The sequence below is a fragment of the Rana temporaria genome, chromosome 3 (genome assembly GCF_905171775.1).
Source record: "Rana temporaria chromosome 3, aRanTem1.1, whole genome shotgun sequence".
NCBI lineage: Eukaryota > Metazoa > Chordata > Amphibia > Anura > Ranidae > Rana > Rana temporaria.
In genome coordinates, this window is record NC_053491.1 from 423,882,754 (window position 1) to 423,908,253 (window position 25,500).

A 25,500-nucleotide genomic window follows, 5' to 3' on the forward strand; every position below is an offset into this window, starting at 1 on the left:
CAATCTGTACAGTATAAATCTTTTCATTCAATAAACAGTTTCTATTCATGTATACAATATATCACAAAAGTGAGTACACCCCTCACATTTTTTTAAATATTTTATTCCATCTTTTCATGTGAAGAAATTACACTTTTTTTTTTTACGAAAAATATGTAGAATAATACGCATCGGCCTAAACTGAGGAAATTATTTTTTTTATATATTTTTGGGGGATATTTATTATAGCAAAAAGTAAAAAATATGATTTTTTTTCAGAATTGTCGCTCTATTTTTGTTTATAGCGCAAAAAAAACAAAAAATCGCAGAAGTGATCAAATACCACCAAAAGAAAGCTCAATTTGTGGGGAAAAAAGGACGCTAATTTTGTTTGGGAGCCACGTCGCACGACTGCGCAATTGTCAGTTAAAGCAACGCAGTGCCGAATCGCAGTGGCCTGGTCATTAAAGGGGTAAATCCTTCCGGTCCCCAAGTGGTTAAAATAAGTATCAGTAATTGTTATGGGTGAGTATGTGATGAGAGGTATCGGTACTGGGTCTTAAAAACTGATATTGGCGATTCCCTTTTTACTAGGGTTGTCCCGATACCGATACTAGTATCGGTATCGGGACCGATTCAGAGTATTTGCGGGAGTACCCCCGATGCCTCATCCGATAACACCCCCCCCCCGCCGTTACGCCGCATCCCCGCTGCCGCCGCTTGGTTAATACGGGCGGGGAAAATTACAGCTTTCATTTGAATAGCTGTAGTGTTTCCCGCCGCGCCGCGTATAGACACTCCCTCTTGCTCGGGTGAACTGTCCAATCCCGAGCAATGGGGAGTGTCTATACGCAGCGCAAATCATTACAGTTATTCAAATGAAAGCTGTAATGTTCCTCGCCCGTATTAACCAAGCGGCGGCGGTGGCATGCACTGCCATGCAGGTAAGGGGGACATGGCTGCATATATGGGGGGGACATGGCTGGATATGGGGGGAGACATGGCTGCAGATATGGGGGGAGACATGGCTGCATATGGGGGGACATGGCTGCATATATGGGGGGGGACATGGCTGCATTTGTGGGGGTACATGGCTGCATTTGGGGACACAATAAAAAAAAAAGTATCGGTATTTGGTATCGGTGAGTACTTGAAAAAAAGTATCGGTACTTGTACTCAGTCCTAAAAAGTGGTATCGGGACAACCCTACTTTTTACAATCCCAGCCAGGAGGAGTCAGAGGGCACTGCTCATAAGAGCTTAGGGCCAGATTCACAGCCAGGCGGCGCAGCGTAACGTAACCGATTTAGGTTACACTGCCGCAAAAAGTGCCCGATCCACAAATCACTTACCTGGAAATTTGCGGCGTATCCTCAATCCGTCCGGCGCAAGGTGGGCCCAATCGAAGGGGGCGAGTCCCATTTAAATTAAGCGCGCTCCCGTGCCGGACGTACTGCGCATGCTCCCGTCGCAAATTTCCCGACGTGCTTTGCGCGAAGTTACGACGCGCCGACGTTTTGTGAATCGCGACGGGTAAAAAAGACTTGCCCTGGGAAAAAAAAAAAATCGAAAGCGATGCGGGAAAGACGGGTATACTTTTACATGGTGTACTAAGTTTACACTTTGTAAAAGGTACCCTATTTTTGCGACGGTAAACTAACACTTGCGGCGACGTAACGACGGGAAAAAATTTTGTGGATCGCCGTAACTGCTAATTTGCATACGCAACGCTGGTTTACGCCGCAAAATCCCCCCAGCGGCGGCCGCGGTACTGCATCCTAAGATCCGACAGTGTAAAACAATTACACCTGTCAGATCTTAGGGATATCTATGCGTAACTGATTCTATGAATCAGCCGCATAGATAGAAACAGGGATACGACGGCGTATCAGCAGATACGCCGTCGTATCCCTTTTGTGAATCTGGCCCTTACAATCTAAAGGATCCGTGTATCTGTTTTTATTTCTGTTTCTGGGGGTGGCCTGCTTGTTTTTAGTATTCAAACAGCCATACTCCAACCCCATGGTAACCAACACAAGCCTCTGGCTCCGTGCAGTGCAAACTTACAGATAGAGATGACAGCACAGATAGAGAGGCAGTTCCTTCTACACACCACGCGGGACTCTATGATGATAACTGATCTTGCGGCGGGCCGTGAAGTCCTCCGACTCCCCGTCAGCCAATGAGACGAGAGTGCGGCTTGCCGCAAGCGCTTGGGGGGCGTGGCGGGGCGTGTCACGTGGTCCTACGGTAGTGTTGGGGGATTCGCGCATGCGCCTGACGCTGAGAGACGCAGAGACCTTCAGCTGGGGACAGGTGACTGGGGTCGCTCGGGGCAGACAATGAGAGGGGGGATGGGGTTCTCATTCAGCTCTAGGCACCCTGTGAAGGGGCCACAATGACCTGTGCTGCTGGACATGCTGAGCCTTGTGGTCCCCTCACAGACGCCCAGGATATAGGATATATCATGGTGGGCTATAGAGGAGGACAGGGGTGGGGGGAATGAGGCCAGGAGTGTGGGGGGCCGCAGGCCTGAGAGGGGCCCCTTATCTATGGGGGACAGGGACCAGTCATTGGGGAGAAGTGTCCGTGGATGAGGGGGGGTTACACATGTGTGATATGGGAGGGGTCAGTGTATAGAGGGGGGTGGGGTCATCTTGGGGTGTCACAAAGCTGACAGTGGCACCTTTAAAGGAACCCTCCACCTTTTTTTACCACCCCCCCCCCCAATATTTAGACCGCATTCACACCTGAGTGTTCTGCAAAAAAAAAAAAAAAGCACAATACAGCGCCATTATTTTTAATGGCATTTCAAATGTGTGTAGGTAACCTGCGTTTTTCTGCTTGGCATCACGCAAAACAAAAAAACGCTTGGCTCAGTGCCACAAAAGATACATGAGCTGCTTTGGCGCACAAAGAGGAGCCCATTCCAGTGAGGGGTCTGCCCTGTGCTGCCGCAAGACTCATACGGGAAAACAAGCGAGGCGTCCCTGTGAATGCAGCCTAAGGGTGTAATACAATGTGGTCACATCCCCCCAACCACCTCCCCCCCCCCCCCCCCATACCTGAATCTTGGGGTACTTCTCCCCACAGAGATGTGTTGTTAGTGTGGTTCCGCCTCCTCGCCCACATCATGCATTTACATTGATCTGTGAATGGAAAGACTACAAGTCCCCGTGGCAGGGGGATGCACAGATTACGCCAGCAGCACAAGTGGCATCGGCACTCTTTTCTTTGGGCTCGTTTACACTCGCGATTGGGGGGGGGGTAAAACTCCAGGTTTGAGCTGCTTTTTTATCTCCTGCTCAACCATTCCTGTTTTGCTGCGAAGGCATTGACCTGGGGGGTAGACGTGCTGCGACCACTACGCTTTGCTTCCTGGGTGCGGCAGGAATTATCCCTCGTCGCATTATATGTGCGCTACTGTGAATGGGGCGGTGCTGCAACTTCCCCACAACCGGTTGTGAGTGTGGTGCTGTTGCCCAGGATTTAGACCCCTTTCACACCAAAAATAGTGCCTGAAAATCGACCCGCTCAAGCGCCCAAGTGCTTTCACAGTGGGGCGGTACGCTTGCAGGATGGGGGGAAAAAAAGTCCTGCAAGCGGCATCTTTGGGGCGGTGCGGGAGTGGTGTATACAGCGCTCCTCCCCTGCCCATTGTGCACCTCGGCAGCGCCGAAACACGGGCGCTAGTAAAAGAGGGTTAAAAGTGTCCAGCTAGCGGCCGAAAAGCGCTGCTATAAAAGTGTTAAAGTGCCGCTAAAACTAGAGGCGCTTTTTTGGCTAACGCCGGCACCACCTCAGTGTGAAAGGGGTCTATGGGGGGTTACAAGGTCTTCTCGCCGCCTGTCTATTGCTCTCTAAAGAGCGATCTGAGCGCTGATCACACTTCAAACAGCAAAGCAGATATAAACAAGACCTTGGGGCTCGCTGACACTTGCTTTGATCTCTGACAGGCGGCGTTGTGTCATCACGCCTGCTTTACCCCTTGAACCCCGCACTAGCGTGTCACAACCCTGTGCATTGCACACACTTGCAGGGTGATTGCAGAGCGGCCCCATTCACATGAATGGTTTGAGCTTGCCCGTTAAAAGTAATGGGGTATATTTCCTGGTGCAGCATATGCGTGGGCACCCCTTGCTGCTGCCTCTGCAGCAGGGTTGCCAACCGCCAGGAAATTTACTGGCAGTTTGTAAAAATCTTTTTTTTTTTTTCTTTTTTTACAACTGCCAGTAAATATCAGGGGCTGATCATTTCATGCTGTGTTGACTTTTTACGTGTAAATTACTGTGTTATCGGTATTGTCCGTGTTTTCATATCAAGTTTATACTGTTCAAATATTCACTGTGTTGGAGTTCTGTCATTTCTCAGGTTGTCAGTAAAAAAAAATGTGCTCCGTCAGTAAATTTTCCATGTTTTGTCAGTAAAAAATGCTGCAGGAGTTTGGCAACCCTGCTCTGCAGCTGAAGAAACAGTGGTTGAGGGGGGTGGTAAAAAATGCAACTGCAGGGCTTAACTGCCCCCTAACTGCTATTGTGAATGTGTCCTTAGGCCCTGCACACAGCTCTGTGGTGCGTTTTTTTATTTTATTTTTTAGGTGTGATGCCATTAAACTTTATTAGAATGTGCATTTTCATGAAAGTCCTTCATGCTGTATCTTTGACGGCTTTTCATAAAATGTGAGTTCTAATGGAGTTTAACCACTTAAGCCCCGGACCAATATGCAGCCTAAAGACCCAAGGTTTTTTTTACAGTTCGGGACTGCGTCGCTTTAACAGACAATTGCGCGGTCGTGCGACGTGGCTCCCAAACAAAATTGGCGTCCTTTTTTCCCCACAAATAGAGCTTTCTTTTGGTGGTATTTGATCACCTCTGCGGTTTTTATTTTTTGCGCTATAAACAAAAATAGAGCGACAATTTTGAAAAAAATGCAATATTTTTTACTTTTTGCTGTAATAAATATCCCCCAAAAACATATATAAAATTTTTTTCCCTCAGTTTAGGCCGATACGTATTCTTCTACCTATTTTTGGTAAAAAAAATCGCAATAATCGTTTATCGGTTGGTTTGCGCAAAATTTATAGCGTTTAAAAAATAGGGGATATTTTTTTGCATTATTATTTTTTTTACTAGTAATGTCGGCGATCAGCGATTTTTTTCGTGACTGCGACATTATGGCGGAAACTTCGGACAATTTTGACACATTTTTGGGACCATTGTCATTTTCACAGCAAAAAATGCATTTAAATTGCATTCTTTATTGTGAAAATGACAGTTGCAGTTTGGGAGTTAAACACAGGGGGCGCTGTAACATTTAGGGATCACTGTGTATGTGTTTACTAGTGTAGGGGGGTGTGGCTGTAGGACTGACATCATCGATCGAGTCTCCCCTATAAAGGGGATCACTCGATCGATGCGCCGCCACAGTGAAGCACGGGGAAGCCGTGTTTACACACGGCTCTCCCCGTTCTTCAGCTCCGGGGAGTGATCGCGACGGAGCGGCTAAAAACAAATAGCCGCGCCGTCGTCCCGGATCGCTCCCCGAGCGGACCCGACCTCCGCATGTACCGGGGGGGGTCCCGATCGGACCCCCGACCCACGTCTAGGCAGGCACGTACAGGTACGTGATTGTGCCTGTCCGTGCCATTCTGCCGTCGTAAATGTACATGAGGAGGTCGGGAAGTGGTTAACAATGTAATAAATAGACTTTTGCTTATTATTGTGGGTGCTTTTATTACATTGTTACAAACGGTGGACTGTGTGAGGTTGGGGGTGAAACCATGTAGTCGAGCTGCATTTTTACTGCTGCCCCCTTTAGCCGCAGCGGCTGGGGGGTGTACACATTCCATAGCCGCGATGCACCTCCATGATTAAGCCCTGGGGGCAGGGTTTACCACATTGGGGGTGTGGCTTATAACAAAACACTTTGGGCGCCTCCATGTAGCCGATTCTGCTTGCTCGTGTGAGCCGCCAGACACGGCATGACCTCCTTTAAAAACGGCACGATCAGCGCTTCTAAAGTGTGCCTGCGCTGTTGTCTACGACACATGCGCCGTAGACATCAACGATCGTCTCTATTGTAAATGTCTCCTAAGCCATGGAGGTTTAGGAGATATTTCCAGCACCTACAGGTAAGCCTTATGCCGCGTACACACGATCGTTTTCGGCTTGTAAAAAATAACTTTTTAAAAAATGTCATTTAAAACGATCGTGTGTGGGCTTCACAGCATTTTTCGGGTCCTGAAAAACGTTAAAAAAAAAAAAATTCGAACATGCTGCATTTTTTAACAACGTTTTAAACCATGTAGTTTTTCGGGTTGTAAAAAATGATGGTGTGAGGGCTAAAACGACGTGAAAAACCTGCGCATGCTCAGAAGCAAGTTATGAGACGGGAGCGCTCGTTCTGGTAAAACTACTACCGTTCATAATGGAGTAAGCACATTCATCACGCTGTAACGGACAGAAAATCACAAATCGTCTTTTACTAACACGAAATCAGCAAAAGCAGCCCAAAGGGTGGCGCCATCCGAATGGAATTTCCCCTTTATAGTGCCATTGTACGTGTTGTACGTCACCGCGCTTTGCTAGAGCATTTTTTTTTTTTAACGATCGTTGTGTGGGCAACGTTGTTTTAATGATGAAGTCGGAAAAACGTTGGTTTTTCTAGAGGCTGAAAAACATAGTTTTTTTACATGCTGAAAAATGATCGTGTGTACGCGGCATTAATCTAGGCTTAGCTGAGGGGAGAAGTGGTTGTACAACCACTAAGTGTCTGTAGTGTGACTTCCCCTGGGGACCAATCTGATCCCCCCCCCCTTTCCTGTACTGAAAACATAATTAGGAAATACAATTGTTGGAGAAACAATTTTATAAATGAGGACCACCGGCCTGTAGTATTGCCTAGTTGGATCACACTTGCGATTTTGTTGCTGGCTGCAATTTGTGGCAGGATTCCTGTAGAACTTGATCACACGCTGTCAGTCTGTATCTGGCCAGGAACAGGGAGGTATCAATCCCTTGCTAATGGAAGCTCTGCAGAATCTCTGGAGGTGGGGGAAGGGAGGGGTTGGCATTTTGAACCTTGTCATTTAGTTCTATGACAACCCTATAAACCAAGTATATAAGTGCAGGTTTTCCTTCATTCCACATCATTTTAAAGACTTTTCACCTATTGCACATACATTTATGTTACAGATGCGGCTTTGACTAGCTGGCATACTTTAGGTTATTAGGAGGGCAGGTGTCATCCTGAACCATGCCATGCACTGTATGGAGTAGTCATACTACTGAAACTGGACTTTGGGGGCAAAACGGCACAGTACACCCTCAGAGGGGTTCCTTTACAAACTGTTTTACTTATCTGTAGTCTGAAATGCATATGCATTTTATTTTTCTAGCAGTATTGCGGGGAAACACAGTTTCGGCATCTCCAGCACTGAATATATGTAATGGCAAGGGGTGCCGGGGTGTGCTGAAGGGTCTATTGTTGCTGGTTGGGTCTTATGTTTCTCAGTGATCTGTTGTTGCTGGAGGGAGGGGATTTTGTGGGGGGCCTTCGTGGGAAGGGGTTGGTTTAACCACTTAAACCCCGGACCATTTTGTTAGTCAAAGATCGGGCCACTTTTTGCGATTCGGCACTGCGTCAATTTAACTGACAATTGCGCGACGTGGCTCCCAAACAAAATTGACGTGTTTTTTTTTTTCCCCAGAAATATAGCTTTCTTTTGGTGGTATTTGATCACCTCTGCGCTTTCTTTTTTTTTTTGCGTGCTATAAACAAAAATATAGCGAAAATTTTGATAAAAATTCAATATTTATTTGCTATAATAAATATCCCCAAAAAATATATATATAAACATTTTCTCCTCAGTTTAGGCTGATACGTATTCTTCTACATATTTTTGTTAAAAAAATCGCTATAAGCATTTAATGATGAGTTTGCGCAAAAGTTATAGCGTCTACAAAATGGGGGATAGTTTTATTATTATACAGGATTTATATAGCGCCAACAGTTTGCGCAGCGCTTTACATCAGGGAAGATGTTTTATGGCATTTTTATAAAAAAAATTGTTACTAGTAATGGCGGCGATCAGCGTTTTTTTTTTTTTTTTTTGTAACTGCAACATTATGGCGGACACTTTTGACACATTTTTGGGACCATTGTCATTTTTGCAGCAATCAGTGCTATAAAAATGCACTGATTACTGTGAAAATTACACTGGCAATGAAGAGGTTAACCACTAGTTGGCGCTGTAGGGGTTAAGTGTGCCCTAGTGAGTGCTTCTTACTGTAGTGGGGATGCGCTGTGTGTGAAAGGACAGTGATCACCGCTTCCGATTATAAGAAGCTGTGTACACTGTCCTGTCACTAGGACGGGAAAATGCTTGTTTACATCAGTATTTCCCCCTTCTTCCTCACTGTGACACGATCGCGGGCATGCCCGTGGACATCGAGTCCGCGGGACCCGCGGTCAGAGACACGGGGCATGCGCGTGTCCACAATGCCGCTTCTTAACGAGGACGTATATATACACGTCCTTTTGCCTGCCAGTGCCATTCTGCCAACGTATATCTGCGAGCGGCGGTTGGCATGTGGTTAGTGACACAGTTATGCAATATTGCAATTCATATTTGCTGAAACTGTATTCAGTGTGGCAGTCATGGTGGAGCTTTGCAGGAAAATGGGCATAAATGGCATCAAGTAGCACAGATTTCACACACTGCATGAATAAAGTATTCAGACCCCCCTTTACTTTTTTTTTCAATTTGTTATGTTGCGGTCTGATACAATTGTTTAATGAGAATTTTATTTATTTTTTTACTCTACGCTCTGTACCTTATAATGACAAAGTGAAAACAGAATTTTAGAAATGTTTGCAAGTGTATGAAAAAGGAAAGACAGATATCACATTGGCATAAATATTCAGACCCTTTGCAACAACACTTGAAACTTATCTCGGGTGTCTCATTTCTCTTGATCGTTGCTTAGATGTGGAGTCCACTTGTGGTAAATATAATAGATTAGACATGATTTGGAAAAGCGCGCACCACTCTCTAAGCCCAGGTTCACACTGACAACGGGAATGAAATTGTGCCTGTTCAGCTGAACTGGCACAATTTCATTCCCGCATTTCAGTCCTGACATCTGTGTGCGTTTCTGCACAGATGTCTATTGAACTTGCACCCCAAAGTCGCCAAAAGTAGTACAGAAACTACTTTTGGGAACCGGTGCCGGACGCAACCGATTCAGACGGTGCCATTGCCGGCAATACCTGGCGATTTGCCATGTCAAATCGCTGCAATGTGAACCAGGGCTAAAAGGCCTCACAGCTGACAATGCATACTGTATCAGAGCAAAAGCCATGAGGTCAAAGGAACTGCAAAAAATATTTCTACTGCACTGAAGGTTCCCAAGAGAACAGTGGCCTCCATAATTCTCAAATAGAAGAAGTTTGGCACAACCAGGACTTTTGCAAGAGCTGGTCGTCTGGCCGAACTGAGCAATCGGGGGAGAAGGGCCTTCGTCCGATGGTCACTCTGACTGAGATCCTATGTGGAGATGGGACAAAGTTCCAGGACAACCATCTCTGCAGCCCTCCACCGATCTGGGCTTTATGACAGAGAGGCTACACCGAAGCCTCTCCTCTGTGCAACACACACAAGCCCACTTGGAGTTTGCAAAAAAGCACCTGAAGGACTCTAAAATTCTCTGGTCTGATGAAACTAAGATTGAACTGTTTGGCCTCAATTCTAAATGTTATGTGTGGAGGAAGCCAGGCACCGCTTATCACCTGCTCAGTACCATCCCAACAGTGAAGCATGGTGGTGGTAGCATCATGCTATGGGGATGATTTTCAGCAGCAGGACTGGGAGACTGGTCAGGGTTGAGGGCAACCCGAAGCACATAGCCAAGACAACACAGGAGTTGCTTAGGGACAACTCTGAATGTCCTAGAGTGGCCCAGACTTGAACCCGATTGTACATCTTTGGAGAGACCCTGAAAATGGCTGTCCCTTGAAGGTCCCCATCCAACCTGACTGAACATGAGATATGGAAAACAAGATTGGCAGGAACTGAACAGCCGCTATGATCGTTCTTGTGGTGTAGGAAATCGCCAGTGCAAAAAACGATATCTGGAATAATGCCTGTAGCTGCAGGCAGCATTCAGATATCATCAATGAAAGCCGAGGATGTCATATGATGGCCTGCGGTATGGAACTGGTTAAAAAAAAAAAAAAAGTTGTTCTCTGTAGTAACCAGATTCTTCCATTTTTCTTTAACCTCTTTGCGGCAGGGTGGCTGCTCTGTGCCAGATCATGTCTAGTATGTGAGCTGACACTTGATGGTCTGGGACTTGTGCGCCGCCAGCCACCCGCTCCTGCTGTTATTCGACACAGGGAGAGCCAAACATCGAGTCTGCCGGGACCCGCCAATCATTTGGGACACAAGCAGAAGGCTTTGATCCTGTGTTTTTGCTAAGCAGGAACACAGATCTCTGCCTTCCCCTAGTCAGTGATGGCGAACCTTGGCACCCCAGATGTTTTGGAACTACATTTCCCATGATGCTCAACTACACTGCAGAGTGCATGAGCATCATGGGAAATGTAGTTCCGAAACATCTTGGGGTGCCAATGTTCGCCATCACTGCCTTAGTCAAAGCACCTCCCCCACAGTTAATAAGCACAACCTAGGCATACATTTGACTCTTTGCTTGCCCCTTATGTTAACCCTTTCCCTGCCAGTGTCAGTACAGTGAATGTGCATATTTTTTAGCACTGATCACTGTTTTAGTGTCCAATTTGTCCGCCGCAATATTGCAGTCCCACTATAAGTTGCTAAAAAAATTGTAGACGCTATAACTTTTTTGCAAACCAATCAATATAAGCTTATTGGGTTTTTTATTTTTATTTTATTTTTTTTACCAAAAACAGCAGAATACATATTGGCTTAAATTTGTATTTTTATTTATTTTTATCAGATATGTTTTTATAGCAGTAAGTAAAATTATTATTTTATTTTTTTCCAAAATTGTCAGCCTTTTTTTTGTTTATAGCGCAAAACAATAAAAGCTGAAGAGGAGATCAAATACCACCGAAAGAAAGCTCTATTTGTGGGAGGAAAAAGGGATTTTTTTTTTTGGGTATATTGTCGCACAATTGTCAGTTAAAGTAACAGTGTTGAATCGCAATGGCCTGGTCAGGAAAGGGGTAAATCTTTCAGAGCTCAAGTGGTTAAAGTGTGGATCTGGTTGGCTGCAGTGAGGAGGTGTTTAATGGTGAATGAGGCCATATTTCCTCTGGTGGGTTTTGTGTAGAAATTGTGCTGTATGCCCGCTGAGTGGACTCTGATCTTTTAAATGGATTAGATCATCAAAAAATAAGAGGCTTATTCCAGACTATCTCATGTGATGAGGAGGGACGACATATCTACAATGGAAGCGGTCTTCTGTCACTGAATGCCATTAGTTAAGTGGTCATGTGACCGCAGCTTTCAGCACCTGCCATTTACATGCACAGCTATGCCTGTTGATCGTATGGGAAGATAAATTCTCTATCACTGTAGGCGGGTCACCTCTGTGGAGGAGAGGCAGACATTTTGGGCATCCTGAATAAAACCTAATCGGCTGCTTCTGCCTTTCATTTTTGTTAAGGCGTTCTGGATGGAAGACACTGACTGGTTACTGGTAGAGACTGTTCTTTGGTGGGTAAATCATAGGCGAGGCCTTTTGTAAGTTCTGATATTCCATTTGCTAAACTGTGGTTAGCAGTTAATGGTTAGTTTCAGCAATAAGAAATAAAAGTGGTATTAAACCCAAAGGTAAAAATGTATTATTATGCAGCTTGCCAATAATTGGATGTGGTGACTGCATTTGTTTTTTCTTTTCTTTTTTTTTTTTCCTCAGCTTTTTCTTAATATTTACCTGGTAATCTGGCCAGTAAATATGTTAATTTTAAGTATCCTTTAACCACTTAAGCCCCGGACCAGTTCGGGACTGCGTCGCTTTAACAGACAATTGCGCGGTCGTGCGAGGTGGCTCCCAAACAAAATTGACGTCCTTTTTCCCCCACAAATAGAGCTTTCTTTTGGTGGTATTTGATCACCTCTGCGGTTTTTATTTTTTGCGCTATAAACAAAAATAGAGCGACAATTTTGAAAAAAATTCAATATTTTTTACTTTTTGCTATAATAAATATCCCCCAAAAACATGTATAAATCTTATTTTTTTTCCTCAGTTTAGGCCGATACGTGTTCTTCTACCTATTGTTCTTAAAAAAAAATTGCAATAATCATTTATCGGTTGGTTTGCGCAAAATTTATGGCGTTTACAAAATAGGGGATAGTTTTATTGCATTGTTATTTTTTTTTATTTTTTTTACTACTAATGGCGGCGATCAGCGATTTTTTTTTTTGTGACTGCGGCATTATGGCGGACACTTCGGACAATTTTGACACATTTTTGGGACCATTTAAATTGCATTCTTTATTGTGAAAATGACAGTTGCAGTTTGGGAGTTAACCACAGGGGGCGCTGTAGGAGTTAGGGTGCACCTAGTGTGTGTTTACAACTGTAGGAGGGTGTGGCTGTAGGACTGACGTCATCGATCGAGTCTCCTTTATAAAAAGGATCACTCGATCGATACGCCGCCACAGTGAAGCACGGGGAAGCCGTGTTTACATACGGCTCTCCCCGTGCTTCAGCCTCGGGGAGCAATCGCGACGGAGCGGCTATAAACGAATAGCCGCGCCGTCGTCCCGGATCGCTCCCCGAGGGAACCCGACCGCCGCATGTCGCGGGGGGGGGGGGGGGTCCCGATCGGAAGATTTCCCAACTTAGGCCCCTTTCACACTGGGTGCGGTGGCGGTATAGCCGGGGGTATTACCGCTGTTTAGGAGAAGCGGTGTAGGAGTGGTAATCGCCCCGCTCCTTCACCGCTCCAAAGATGCTGCTTGCAGGAGATTTTTTATTTTTTTTCCTCCCGCCAGCGCATCGCCTCATTGTGAAACCCCTCGGGCTTTCACATTGAGAATGCTGGGGCAGGATTATTTCAGGCGTTATTTATGCACTATTTTTAGCGATAAAACGCCTGAAATACGCCTCAGTGTGAAAGGGGCCTAAATGACCAGACCATTTTTTTGCGATGCGGCACTGCGTTATCTTAACTGACAATTACGCGGTCGTGCGACAAATTTCTTCATCAGTTTAGGCCAATATGCATTTTTCTACATGGTTTTTGGTAAAAAAAAATCGCAATAATCGTATATTGACTGGTATGTGCAAAAGTTATAGCATCTACAAAATAGGGGATAGATTTATGGCTAACCTTATTATTATTTTTTTTTACTAGTAATGGCAGTGATCCTTCTTTTTTTTTTTTTTTTTTTTTTTTTTTTTTTTTTTTTTACTTCTAGCGGGACTGCGGCGGACAGATCAGACACTTTTGACACTTTTTTTGGGACCAGTGACATTTATACAGTGATCAGTGCACTGATTACTATATAAATGACACTGACTGGGAGTAGAGAGAGAGAGCGTGCGCTGTTCCTGATAACTAGGGACAGACGATCACTCAATACTTCCCTGTCAGAACGGGGATCTGTTTGGTTGCATTGACAGATCCTCGTTCTGCCTCTCTGTGGAGCGATCACGGGGGGGCCGGCGGACATCGCCGCCGCCGGCAATGCGTGTCAGCTTCCCTGCTGTGCAGCGGGCATACGAGCCTGCTATATCTGGGACTGACATACAGCTACACGATTTACTGAAACAAGCAGACCTGTCGCAGTATGGCGGTGGCTGGTTGGCACAGTCTTCCGGGTTCAGGGTGCAAAGCAGGGAGAAGGAACAAAAGGAGATGTAGTAAAAAGAAGCACATATCGCACACATTAACACTTGTTGGGGACACGAGTAACCCCTTGATTACCTGGACATGTTAAACCCTTCCTAGCCAGTGTCATTAGTCCAGTGACTGTGTATAGTATGATCACTGTGGTGGTGTCACTGGTGATGTCAGATTTCCCACTGCGCTATTACAGCCTCGCTATAAGTCGTACCGCCATTACTAGTATAAAAAAAATTCCGGTGTATATATCATAGTTTGTAGACGCTATAACTTTCACACAAACCAATTAATATAAACTTCTTGAGATGTAGCAAAATACATTTTGGCCTAAGTTTATGAGAAAATTTGATATATATATAATATATATTTACAACTTTTGTTGTAACTTTAGGCTGTTGAAGGAGGTAGAGGCCTTGGTGTGATCCAGTAAACATTATTATTATTATTATTATTATTATTATACAGGATTTATATAGCGCCAACAGTTTGCGCAGCGCTTTAAAACATGAGGTTATATCCTTCTCTCTAATAGTCCTGTTTGGATATCTTTCTATAGTGAAAAATAGAAGAAAGGTGTGAGAACGGGTAAAGAGAAAAGTCTGTTAACTGTAATAATTTCTTTTTACAGAGTCATGGCCGTACCACCCAACTATGCAGACCTGGGCAAGGCAGCCCGTGATGTTTTTAACAAAGGCTATGGTAAGTGTTTTCATTGTGAAGTGCCTATAGCTAGCATAGATAGATGGGGGGAGATTTATCAGGTTCCCTGTTTATGATATAGTGCAGGTACAGCAATTTTATTTTTTTTACCCGTTTTGTAGGTAAAAGGCGCAACATTTATTCCTTTATTTGATTTTCATAATTCAAATGCAGTGAATTCTTTCTGCCATGATCCATTCCAGATGTAGGCATTTCCGTTATCTAAACATTTGAGAAAAACACTAATGGGTCGTGTCTGGCTTCTGTCACATTTTATGTGGGATTATTGAACTGCCAGATCTCTAATCCTGAGACCAGGGACATATATTTACACATTTTGATATAGAACTAGCTGATGTCTACCCTGTTTGAATGTAACACTTGCATATTGCTATAGTACATTCATTTTGTTTCTATCTTCACTTTGCTTTGAGTAGCTTGCCTAGTCAGGTTTTTTTTTTTTTTTTTTGTCAAATCAGTACTGACATTCATTTATAATTTATTACAGGTACTCCTATAGCGCCATCAATTTACAGAGCGCTTTACACATATATATATTGTACATTCAAATCAGTCCCTACCCTCAAGGAGCTTACAATCTAAGGTCCCTAAATCACCACTGTGTTCCGATCCCAACCCTTACACCATGGTTGCAGTTGATGGCAACAATCTATACACAGTAATGCAGGGGGGATCTTCAGCATTTAAAGTGGTTGTAGAGGCTGAAGGTTTTTTTAATGCATGAAAGTTAAAAAATCTTGTGTGCTGCTCCCCCACAACCCCCCTAATATTCACCTGAGCCTCCTCTCAATCCAGCGATGTGCACAGGAGCCTCAGCTGTCCCTGGTCTCTCTCGGTCGATCTCTTTCTCGATCTCGACAAGGCAGCGGGAGCCATCGGCTCACACTGTTGTTAATCACAGGCAGTGAGCCAATAAGGAAAGAGCGGGGGTGGGACTGAGACACGGCTCTGTCTTATGAACGCATAGAGCAGGGCTCTGAAGCAAGCATGCACTAGTGCCCCCATAGCAAGTGGGGGCGGAGCCAGGAGTACAGATGAGTACCTGAGAAGAGGAGGTAAATATAACATGTTTGATGATTAAAAAAAAAAACCTTTAGAATCTCTTTAACATCTGCTGTGTTAAAAACTGGAAATGTGATGGTTTCTATTGTAGGGTTCGGTCTTGTGAAGTTGGAGCTGAAGACGAAGTCCTCCAGTGGGGTTGTAAGTAGCACTGTGGATATTTATATACCGTTTTATGTCTGTCAATATGTTTTATTTGTAATATGAACTCTTCTCCTTTCCATGCGGCCTGGAACACCTACAGATGGTAAGACAAAAAATCCCTTATTTTTTAGTAAGAGTACAGGGCTTTCCACTTAAATTTTTCCGCTATAGCTGTGTACAGAAGACTTTTGGGTATCCTACTAACAAGTCCCCTGTATTGTGGCAGCTCTCTCTTACAACATGTCAGGGGGTACAAGCTGGCATTGGATATAGGGGTACAAGCTGGCATTGGATATAGTTGGAAGTATATTATATATAAGCAGATTTCAAAAGTAGTCCGTAGAGGTGATGATGGGTTGCAGGTTATTTCAGACTTGCAAGTAGATCACAGAATGATTTGTAGCCATATTATTGAAAGATGCTTACTAATCCACTGCCTTACAAAGTCTTGGAGGCTTCTTGATAAAACCATTTAAATTGTAATGACTGTACAAAGGCAACAGCCAATAGTATCTAGATTATCGTTTACTGCAGTCAAGTAAGTAATCGTTTCTGTTGGTTGCTATGGTTGATTGCATAAACTGTTAGTTTTGCAGAGTAAAAAAACTGTGCATCAGCCAAAATATAATTGTTTTCCTTTTTATAGATAGAATAGTTTCTCTTCCAGTTTTAGTACATTTTGCGGTCTCTACATTTATAGCCAGCTACTATTTGTGCAAGTGATTTTCCTATCGGACGGACATTTCTCAGCATGCTGTAACATTTTTTTTAAGGCTGCATTCACACCTGAGCGTTTTGTCGCCTGAAGCGCGACGCTCAAAAACGCTCGAGGGGGAAAAAAATACATTATACCCTATGGAGATGGTTCACATCTCCACTCCATAACGCCTGACGCCGAACACCTGAAGCTCAAACAAGTTCCGGACCCTTTTTTGTCGCGTGAATCGGGCGTTTTTGAGCGTTTCTATTTCCCATAGAAAGTAATAGAAACGCTCGATTCAAGTGACTAGCGCGACTGCTACGGGCGTTTTGTCGCTTTAATCAATAGAACATTTCACCCAGGCAGAAGATAAAAAAATCTACCAACATAGCAACAAGTGATGAAAAGATGATCATTTTTCCTATTGGCTAAAATAAAAAACATTGAAGTACAAAAACTTCGGATGATGCTGTATGCAAACGCGCAAATAAGCATGAATACGCGCGACAAAAATGCCGGAAAAAACAACCGAACGACCTACGCTCAGGTGTGAATGCAGCCTAACATATTCATTAGATTTACATTGCTCTGGTGCCCCCTGTATTGTTTTTACACCGTAACTACTGGATAAATGTGGAAAGTCTGCTTTATATCTGGTGATTGTAGTGGACTGTTTTCCCAGTGCCTGCAGAAATAAATGCAGGTCAGTTACAAGTAACTCCTGCCTTGTCGTCCTGTATTTCTAGGAGTTTACCAGCAGTGGCTCTTCAAACACCGACACAGGGAAAGCATCTGGAAACTTGGAAACCAAGTACAAACTACAAGAGGCGGGGATCACCTTTACCCAGAAGTGGAACACAGACAACACCCTGGGGACTGAAGTGTCCCTGGAAGACAAGGTGAGCTACAACACGTCTGTCTACAGAGTAGGCAAGTGTTACATGAGTGCAAAGGGTTAATGTCTTCCTTGCCTTTTTTGTATTTATACAGTTGGCTACGGGTCTGAAGCTGGCACTGGATACTGCGTTCGTACCCAATACTGGGTGAGTGGCAATTCAGATAAGGAATACTGTCTTTAATTTCAGATGATGGTGAGGAATCTAGGGCAGCAAGGAGAAGGTTAAGAGTAGGGATTAGGGAGGCTAAGCAAAGGTATAAATTAAACTGATTGTAAAGTCTTTTTTTTTTTTATTATTCTTTCTATAAAATTGACAACCATGTCATACTTGGCTGCTCTGTGTAATGGTTTTGCAAAGAGCACCCCAATCCTCCTCTTCTCTGGTCCCTCTTCTGTGCTCTTGACCCCTTCCTCCTGTCGAGTGCCCCTACTGCAAGCCGCTTGCTATGGTGACACCCAAGCCAAGTCACAGCTCCCTGTGTCCATTCAGACACAGAGCCCTGGCCTAGAATGCCCTAAGATAAACAACCTTCTGACTTTACAACCACTTTAGGATTTAGGTCAGATCTGGGATGCACTAGTGCTAGGACCATGCTGAAGATTATTCAGTCAGCTACAGGTTATAAAAAAATATAAAAAAAGCTGACACGGGGGAGCATGAGGCCTCTTTACCAGAGAAATTGAATCAGTTTTATGCCCATTTCGATCATAAAAATAAGAATATTATTGTTCGGTTCCCAACACTACCTGGGGATATGCCTTTTAAAGTCTCTGCTCAGGGTGTGCATTTGGGTTGTTGAGGGTTAATTAGCAGAAAGCTGCAGGACCTGATAACATCCTAGGGATTGTTGTAAAGAAATGTGCCTTTGCAGACATCCTTAATGTTTCTTTAGAGCAAGTGGTGCCCTCTTGCTTGAAATCATCAATAATTGTTCCAATTCCAAAGAAATTCAGTATTACCTACCTTAATGATTATTGCCCTGTGGCCCTGACTCCCATTGTAATAAAGTGCTTTGAGATATTCATTTTACATCATATTAAACAGCATATTCACCCAGGGTTAGATAGCTACAAATTTGCTTTTAGGGAAAATTAATTTACAGACGATTTGCAATGGCCTTTCATTCTGTGTTAGTACAGGGGTCCCGCCACAGGGATGTGTGCTAAGCCGGATTCTGTTTTACTTTTATACACTTGTGATTGTGTTTCTCACTCCGAGGTGGACTCGGTATAAAAATTGCAGATGACACCACATTATTGGGGGGGGGGGGGGGGGACGAGTCTGCATATTGCCAGGATATTGAAAATCTAGTTGGATGGTGCAAAGGGAAAAACTTAGTTTAATGTAGCAAAGACAAAGGAGATTATTATTGATTTTAGGACGGTACGGGAGATGAACCAGTGGTGATTGATAGGATGAAGGTTGAGAGGGTAGAGGAGTTCTGCATCCTGGGAACAATAATTTGAGAGGACCTGTCATGGACGGGGCATGTATCCCGTCTGGTGGGCAAGGCTCATCAGAGACTGTACTTTTTGAGAAAGCGATGAAGGGCGGGCTTTTCAGAACAGGTACTTTTTTTAGCTTCTATAAAGCTGCCATTGAACGTGTGCTAACAGATCACATTTCTTTGTGGCAAGAATCATGCACAATCCATGACAGAAATGCCCTGCAGAGGGTAATAAAAACTGCACAGAAGCTTATTGCAGGAATTAGTCTAGTGTGTATTGATGAACTGGGGGGAGGGGAGGTGTCTTCGGAGAGTGATTAATATATTGGAAGACATCTCACATCCTGGTAATGCTCTGTATGCATTGCTACCGTCTGGTAGGTAGTATAGAAATATTGACTCTTGTACTACCAGGATGGGGAATAGCTGTGGAATAAATGTATTGGGAGTTACAGTATGTATATTAAGATATGTATGCCGTTTTTGGTTTAGTGTTTATATGCTTGGTGTGTATTTTTTTTTATTTTTTTTATGTCTTTAGAGCCTCTTTTTGTAATTGTTCTCGATCAAGCTGTTACATTGCTGTTATACATGCCACTGGGACCTATGGAGTCCCGTAGGACTCTCCTCTACATGCATCTGTACAGAACGCTACACATGCTGCCATTGCTAGAGGGACACAATCCCACTGTCAATCACTGCTATGTAAGATGAGGAGAGGCGTGACTTTTTGATCAGTGTCCCTCGCCCGCTCTGGCTGTGTGTGCAGTGCTCTGAATAGCTGCATGTAAAGTTGTATCACAGTGGTGATAATAGGACATATCTATTGCCATGTAGAGCTATTGTACAATGCGGGGGCATGCACAGTGAGGATAATCCTACAGGACTTCACAGGTCCTGACAGCACAGGGGGCACACAGACCATAGGAATGTAGCAGCACAGCCAGGGGACCATTTCAAAAGGAAGCTCAACAAAGGAAATTTCTAAAAAAAAAATTGGGGGGTGGTGGTTTGATTTGGAAAATCATTAAATGCGAGTGAGTTACTTTATTTGTATGCGATGAAAATAAGTTTCAACCCTATTACCTTCAAAAGAAAAAAAAAGATGATGTATTTTCTTTGTTCAGTGACCAGACTAAATTGAAGGGAACATTAACTTGCATGTAGGAGGCAGGTGGTGTTCAGAATCGATGTACATTTATACCTGAGTTGCTTGTTCTACACAAAATGGCTGCCTGTGTTGTGATCAGGTACAGGCAATGTGCAATCTAATTAACTGTTTTGTGTGTTCCAGTAAGAAGAGTGCCAAGCTGAAGACCTCCTACAAGAGAGACTATGCTAATCTGGGAATGGATGTTGACCTGGACCTGGCTGGTCCTACCATCACTGGCTGGGGAGTCCTGGGTTACCAAGGCTGGCTGGCTGGCTATCAGATGTCCTTCGACACTGCCAAATCCAGATTGGCACAAAATAACTTTGCCCTGGGCTACAAGGCAGAAGACTTCCAACTTCATACAAACGTGTAAGTGTTATTCACTGCTGCATGTGAACACTGCTGCTCTGTGATGAGGCATGAACATTTTGTAGCTCAGTTGTAATGTATGTGCTGTATGACAATCATCTGGTTCTTCGTCACCCAGGAATGACGGCACTGAGTTCGGAGGATCTATCTATCAAAAGGTCAATAAGGATGTGGTGACCTCTGTGAGCCTGGCATGGAGTGCAGGTAGCAACAACACACGCTTTGGCATTGGAGCCAAGTACCAGCTGGATTCAAACACCACCCTCTCTGTAAGTATCCTATTTACTTTGTGTGGCTACCGCCATTTCCTATAATGCTTCAAGCTTGCCGTTTCAATATTGACATCTCTAGAATAAACTACTTTGTAGTTTTCTAAGTCCAGGACTTCACAGTTAGTTGCTGCCTTACTTTGCTGTCCAGTTCTTGGCTGAAAAAATGGGAGGTTAGTGATTTTAGAACTCCAGTGCATCTGGGATTGCTTCATTATTCAAATGTTACCCAACTCCCACCCTTATTCTAAGACTATTCTATCTAACCCTGTAAAGAAGAGATATGTAGTATACTTGCCTATTCTGAAGCCTCTCTGGTCCAGCGGCGCTCCTGTCTCCTCTTCATCGGGAACCCCCACAGAGACCCGCATTTACTGGGGGCGATCACGAGTCCAGCTGCTGCGTCCATTGACACAGACAGCAGGACTCGGCCTTGCCCCCTGCTCACGTGTCCCTGGACTTGATTGACAGCAGCGGGAACCAATGTCTCCTGCTGCTATCAATCCAAAGAGGATGGCGGCGGCTGGAGCTGCTGGGCTTGTGCTCGTCCCTGGAACGGACGGGTTTGGGTAAGAAAAAGGGGGGCAGCTGCAGCAATGAAGGATTTTCACCTTAATACATTCTAAATCTCTGAAGCAGTACCCTAAAAACGTCCTGGTATGTAAGTGTGCCTAGATGCTCCTACAGTCTCATAGCTGTATTTCATTCTATGTGATACCAATTGACTAGTACACACTATAAGAAAATCGGATGAAAAATACTGCTTTTGGAGCAATCGTCCGATAATATGATTGTGCGTTCGAGAGCCAATCACAACTGTTCATTCAAAATTATCGGAAGGGACTAGCATGAACATTTTTCTCATACAAATGAACAATTTTTGTTTATCCTGTACACTATTCGTCTGTAAAAAAAAAAAAAATTGAGTGACCAAGACTGTACATGCTTGGGAACGACAGAATACATTGCAATCACAAATGCATCATCATGGGAAGTTATATTCTTGAGAGAATTATCGTAACTCTAGTAACCTATTCATTTTTGATATGAGGCTAGCATGAAAAAAATAAAAATGGACGATCGTTTGTCCATATTCTCGTTGTTTACCAAGCTGAAATGCTGAAAAGCTGAAATGACTGTTTACAGGGTATAGAGACATAAACGTTAACTGATTCCTTTTAAAAATAATTAAAAATAGATTAAATGCTATCATATAATGTGCCTCTAGTTTCACTTTCGGTTTTAAACTGGTTTCATGTTTATGTGAAGTAAAGAGACACACAGAACAAAAACAAACAAATCCAGGGCAGTGTTTTGTTTTTAAAATGAATCTGATTGGTTCTGAGGAGTTTTAGACACACAGCTTAGACCACAGTGAGAAGCTCCCATGAGATTTTTCATAATGAGCCAGACAAGCAGGAAGTGTGGAGATCACAGCAGAAATACAGCAACATCAAAGCAAAAACGAACAATGAGGACATGAAACCAGTACTGCAGTAAGGTAAAGGAAGCTATTTAGCTAAAAAAAATGTTTCCTTTAGTGATCCTTTAAGGCACTTTTTTTCCTCTGATTGCTAGGCTTGATTTGCAGTGAGATTTAGTGATGTCACTACTATGCTGCTCGCCTTGTTTGGGGACTCTGACAGCAGGAAGCAAAGTGCTGCTTGTAACAAGATGGCCACCCACCCGGTGCAGAAATATGCATTGTACATGAGTGATGGAGAAAACACAGGGAGACACAAAACAATACTGATGACCAGTGCATTGGCCACTGCTTGCTTCCAGAGTTCACCTCTATTTCTCAGCCTTTCTACTGCAGCCCTGGCAGTGTTTACTTTGTAATATACCAAGTGGATGTGTCTCAGGATCAGACAGAAGCCTTCATATGTTCACGGGACAGGAGATGAAGACAACTTCTTTTTTCTTTATCGTACATCACGGGACACAGAGCGGCATATTCATTACTATATGGGTTATATGGAGTACCTTCAGGTGTTGACACTGGCAATCTTCAAACAGGAAATGCCCCTCCCTATATAACCCCCTCCCATAGGAGGAGTACCTCAGTTTTTACGCCAGTGTCTTAGGTGTTAGTCATGGTTTAGCTTGCCTCCGCATCCTTGGGATTAGGTGAGCTAACCGGTTCTGTCCAAAAAAGCCTCAGCGCTAAAGTGGTCAGTAACCGGACCCCAAACCCTTGGGGTATAGCCCATAATGCTTTTCTTTTTAGAGAGCTGGACCCTGGGCCCAGAACTTAGAAACCTTTGGGTGCCTAATGTTTCTGTTGCCAGAGTGCTATATGGGCCCAGGACAGTGGATCCTTCATAGGAACCCAGGGCCTGAATGTCTAGACATCCCCACCGAGATGGGGGAAGATTGGGCCTCTTGCTTGGCAAAGTCCTGCGGCATGGAGCAGGTAAGTGAGGGGAAAACTTGCGGAACTTGGTTCTTAGCAGGTTTTTTCTGGGGGGTCACAGGGGACATGCCTAAAGTTATGCACTGCATCTGGCAAACTAGTCACATATCATAAAGATAGGATGGCTCTATATGTATATTCCCCATAAGATGTGACCTCCCTTGTAGTGTTGGAAAAGCATTGAGTGGGGCCTGTGTGATATAAAGATATATGTGTGTGTCAGAGAGCTATGCTTACCTGCAAGCCTCCAGGCAATGCTCCATTCAGTCTTCCTCCTCAGTGCCTGCCATGCAGGCAAAACGCTGACCTCCTCGTGTGTTCCAGGCTGCAGGCTGCAGTTTGCTGGAGCAGAGAGGCTCCCTTCCCCCCCCCCCTGTCGGGAGGGGCATTTCCTGTTTGAGATTGCTGGGGGGGGAAGGGCGGGTCAGTGGCTTAAGGAAGGGGCGGCCCTTCCTTGTTTGTTCCATTCAATACTTTGGAACTAGGGAGGAAAGACCAGAACGGCAAGCACGGGGCGCCGAGGACACACAGTGGCCAGAAAGAATATTGCAGTCTTCAGAAAGACTGTTTTTCAAGCCTAGGAATAGGCTGTTTCTTTTCCATCTCATAGTTTTTCTTGCAATACTACTCAGGGGGACAGAATGTTTTTTCTTTCCTAGATTTGAAAAAAAAAAGATTTTTTTAAAAAAAAAAAAAAAAAAAAAGTGTCATCTAGGGGAGAGGAAGCATTTTTTTGTCCCCCAAACAGGTGTTTGGGCATTTAACTATTTATAAGTCCCAGGTACCAATAAGTAGCGGGTGTACCTCGGTATTGTACCATGGCATCAAAGAACAAGGGTACAAGAGGTGGGGATTCCCCCAGAGAGTCTGAGGCCTCGGACAAAGCTATGCCGCTGCTTTCCCCACAGGGAGCCTTGGGGCCATCGGGATCTGGGGCTGGAGCTGACGCGAGTCAGTCCAACCCTAAGATGGTCACGGAGAAGGTATTACTCACCTCTTTAAAAGAGATGCAGAAAAGCATGGGAAAAATGATAGCCGCAGCTATGCGGGGCAGTAAGCGGAATAGATCTCCGTCGCCCGAGCGCGGACCCTCAGAGGAGGAGGTCCTTTCCTCAGGGGAATTGGACGACCTCTTGGACAAGGACCAAGTAGGTTCAGGGATCGAGGATCCGGATACAGAGGAGTCTGGGGCAGTCTCCCTGAGGGAGAGCTGGTGGATTCAAGGATTGTCGGACTTGGTCCATAAGGCATTCAACTTGCCAGTACCAGATCTCCAGGTATCGACGGTTTCAGCTTTGGGCTCACTGAGGGCGCCTCAAAGCAATGCTGTGTTTCCGATCCATCCTCTATTAGAGGGAGTTTTTTTGTTCCAAGATTGGAACAAGCCAGATAAGATCTTCTTACCACCTAAAAGATTCTCTGTCCTATATCCTATGGAAGATAAATTTTCCAAAAGATGGGCTACTCCTGCAGTGGACGCAGCCATCTCATGTGTTAACAAATCGTTAACATGCCCTGTAGAAAGCATACAGGTGTTCAAGGATCCAGTTGATAAGCGCTTGGAAGCACTACTTAAGAACTCCTTCACTACTGCTGGGGCAGTAGTACAGCCAGCTGTGGCTGCGATTGGGGTTGCTCAAGCATTATCGGATCAATTTAAGCAGATGCTTAAACTTATTCCTGCCCAGCAGGCAGAAGAATTTTCGGATGTCCCTAAAGCCATTTGTTTTACGGTAGACGCAATCAAGGATTCTATCCAGCAAGCGTCACGTTTATCGTTATCCCTTATCCATATGAGAAGACTCTTATGGTTAAAAAGCTGGGAGGCTGAGCCCCCATGCAAGAAGCTCCTGGTAGGGTTCCCCTTCCATGGAGGACGACTCTTCGGAGAAGACCTAGATAAATACATTCAGACCATTTCAAACGGCAAGAGTACTCTCTTGCCAACTAAGAAGAAGGTTCAGGGGCCTGCGTTTAAACGACAGTATTCCCCTGGGCAGGGGCCCTCTAATACTAAGCAGTATCAACGGCCTCCTGCAAAAGCAAGCTTCGGCTTCAACAGCAGATCACAAGGACAGGCTGTTAGAGGCAAAAGGCAGTGGTTTCGCAAACCAGCAAAACCAGCCCCCAAGCCAACCTTATGAAGGGGCGCCCCCACCCACGAAGGTGGGGGGAAGGCTGCGACTCTTTTCAGAGATTTGGGAAGCCAGCATTCCCGACGAGTGGGTACGGTCTTCCGTGGCCACAGGCTACAAACTAGATTTCCTAAGGTTTCCTCCTCCTCGAGGATTCCAAACGATCCGGAGAAGGGAGCCGCATTAAGTTCGGCATTAGATCATCTACTTTCCCAGGAGGTAATAGTAGAGGTACCAGTCCTGGAACAGGGGCTAGGTTTCTACTCCAACCTATTCATCATCCCGAAGTCCAATGGAGATGTCAGGCCAATTTTGGACCTAAAGATGGTAAATACATACCTAAAGATCCGCTCATTTCGGATGGAATCCGT

The 25,500-nt window shown here is 44.5% G+C and overlaps 1 protein-coding gene across 2 annotated transcripts in view; it reads left to right on the forward strand.

Moving 5' to 3' along the window:
* The first annotated feature begins 2,188 nt into the window (after nucleotides 1-2,188).
* The window catches only part of VDAC3 (voltage dependent anion channel 3), a 28,906-nt gene continuing 5,594 nt past the window's right edge, over nucleotides 2,189-25,500 (forward strand). The window contains exons 1-8 of one of the 2 annotated variants that reach the window (XM_040346210.1): nucleotides 2,189-2,294; nucleotides 14,444-14,514; nucleotides 15,689-15,738; nucleotides 15,842-15,844; nucleotides 17,188-17,340; nucleotides 17,432-17,484; nucleotides 20,082-20,309; nucleotides 20,428-20,578. In XM_040346210.1, coding sequence (XP_040202144.1) covers nucleotides 14,448-14,514; nucleotides 15,689-15,738; nucleotides 15,842-15,844; nucleotides 17,188-17,340; nucleotides 17,432-17,484; nucleotides 20,082-20,309; nucleotides 20,428-20,578 — 705 coding nt within the window. In that variant the 5' untranslated portion in view covers nucleotides 2,189-2,294; nucleotides 14,444-14,447. The remainder of the gene's footprint in view (nucleotides 2,295-14,443; nucleotides 14,515-15,688; nucleotides 15,739-15,841; nucleotides 15,845-17,187; nucleotides 17,341-17,431; nucleotides 17,485-20,081; nucleotides 20,310-20,427; nucleotides 20,579-25,500) is intronic. The other variant, XM_040346211.1, reaches the window with a different exon arrangement.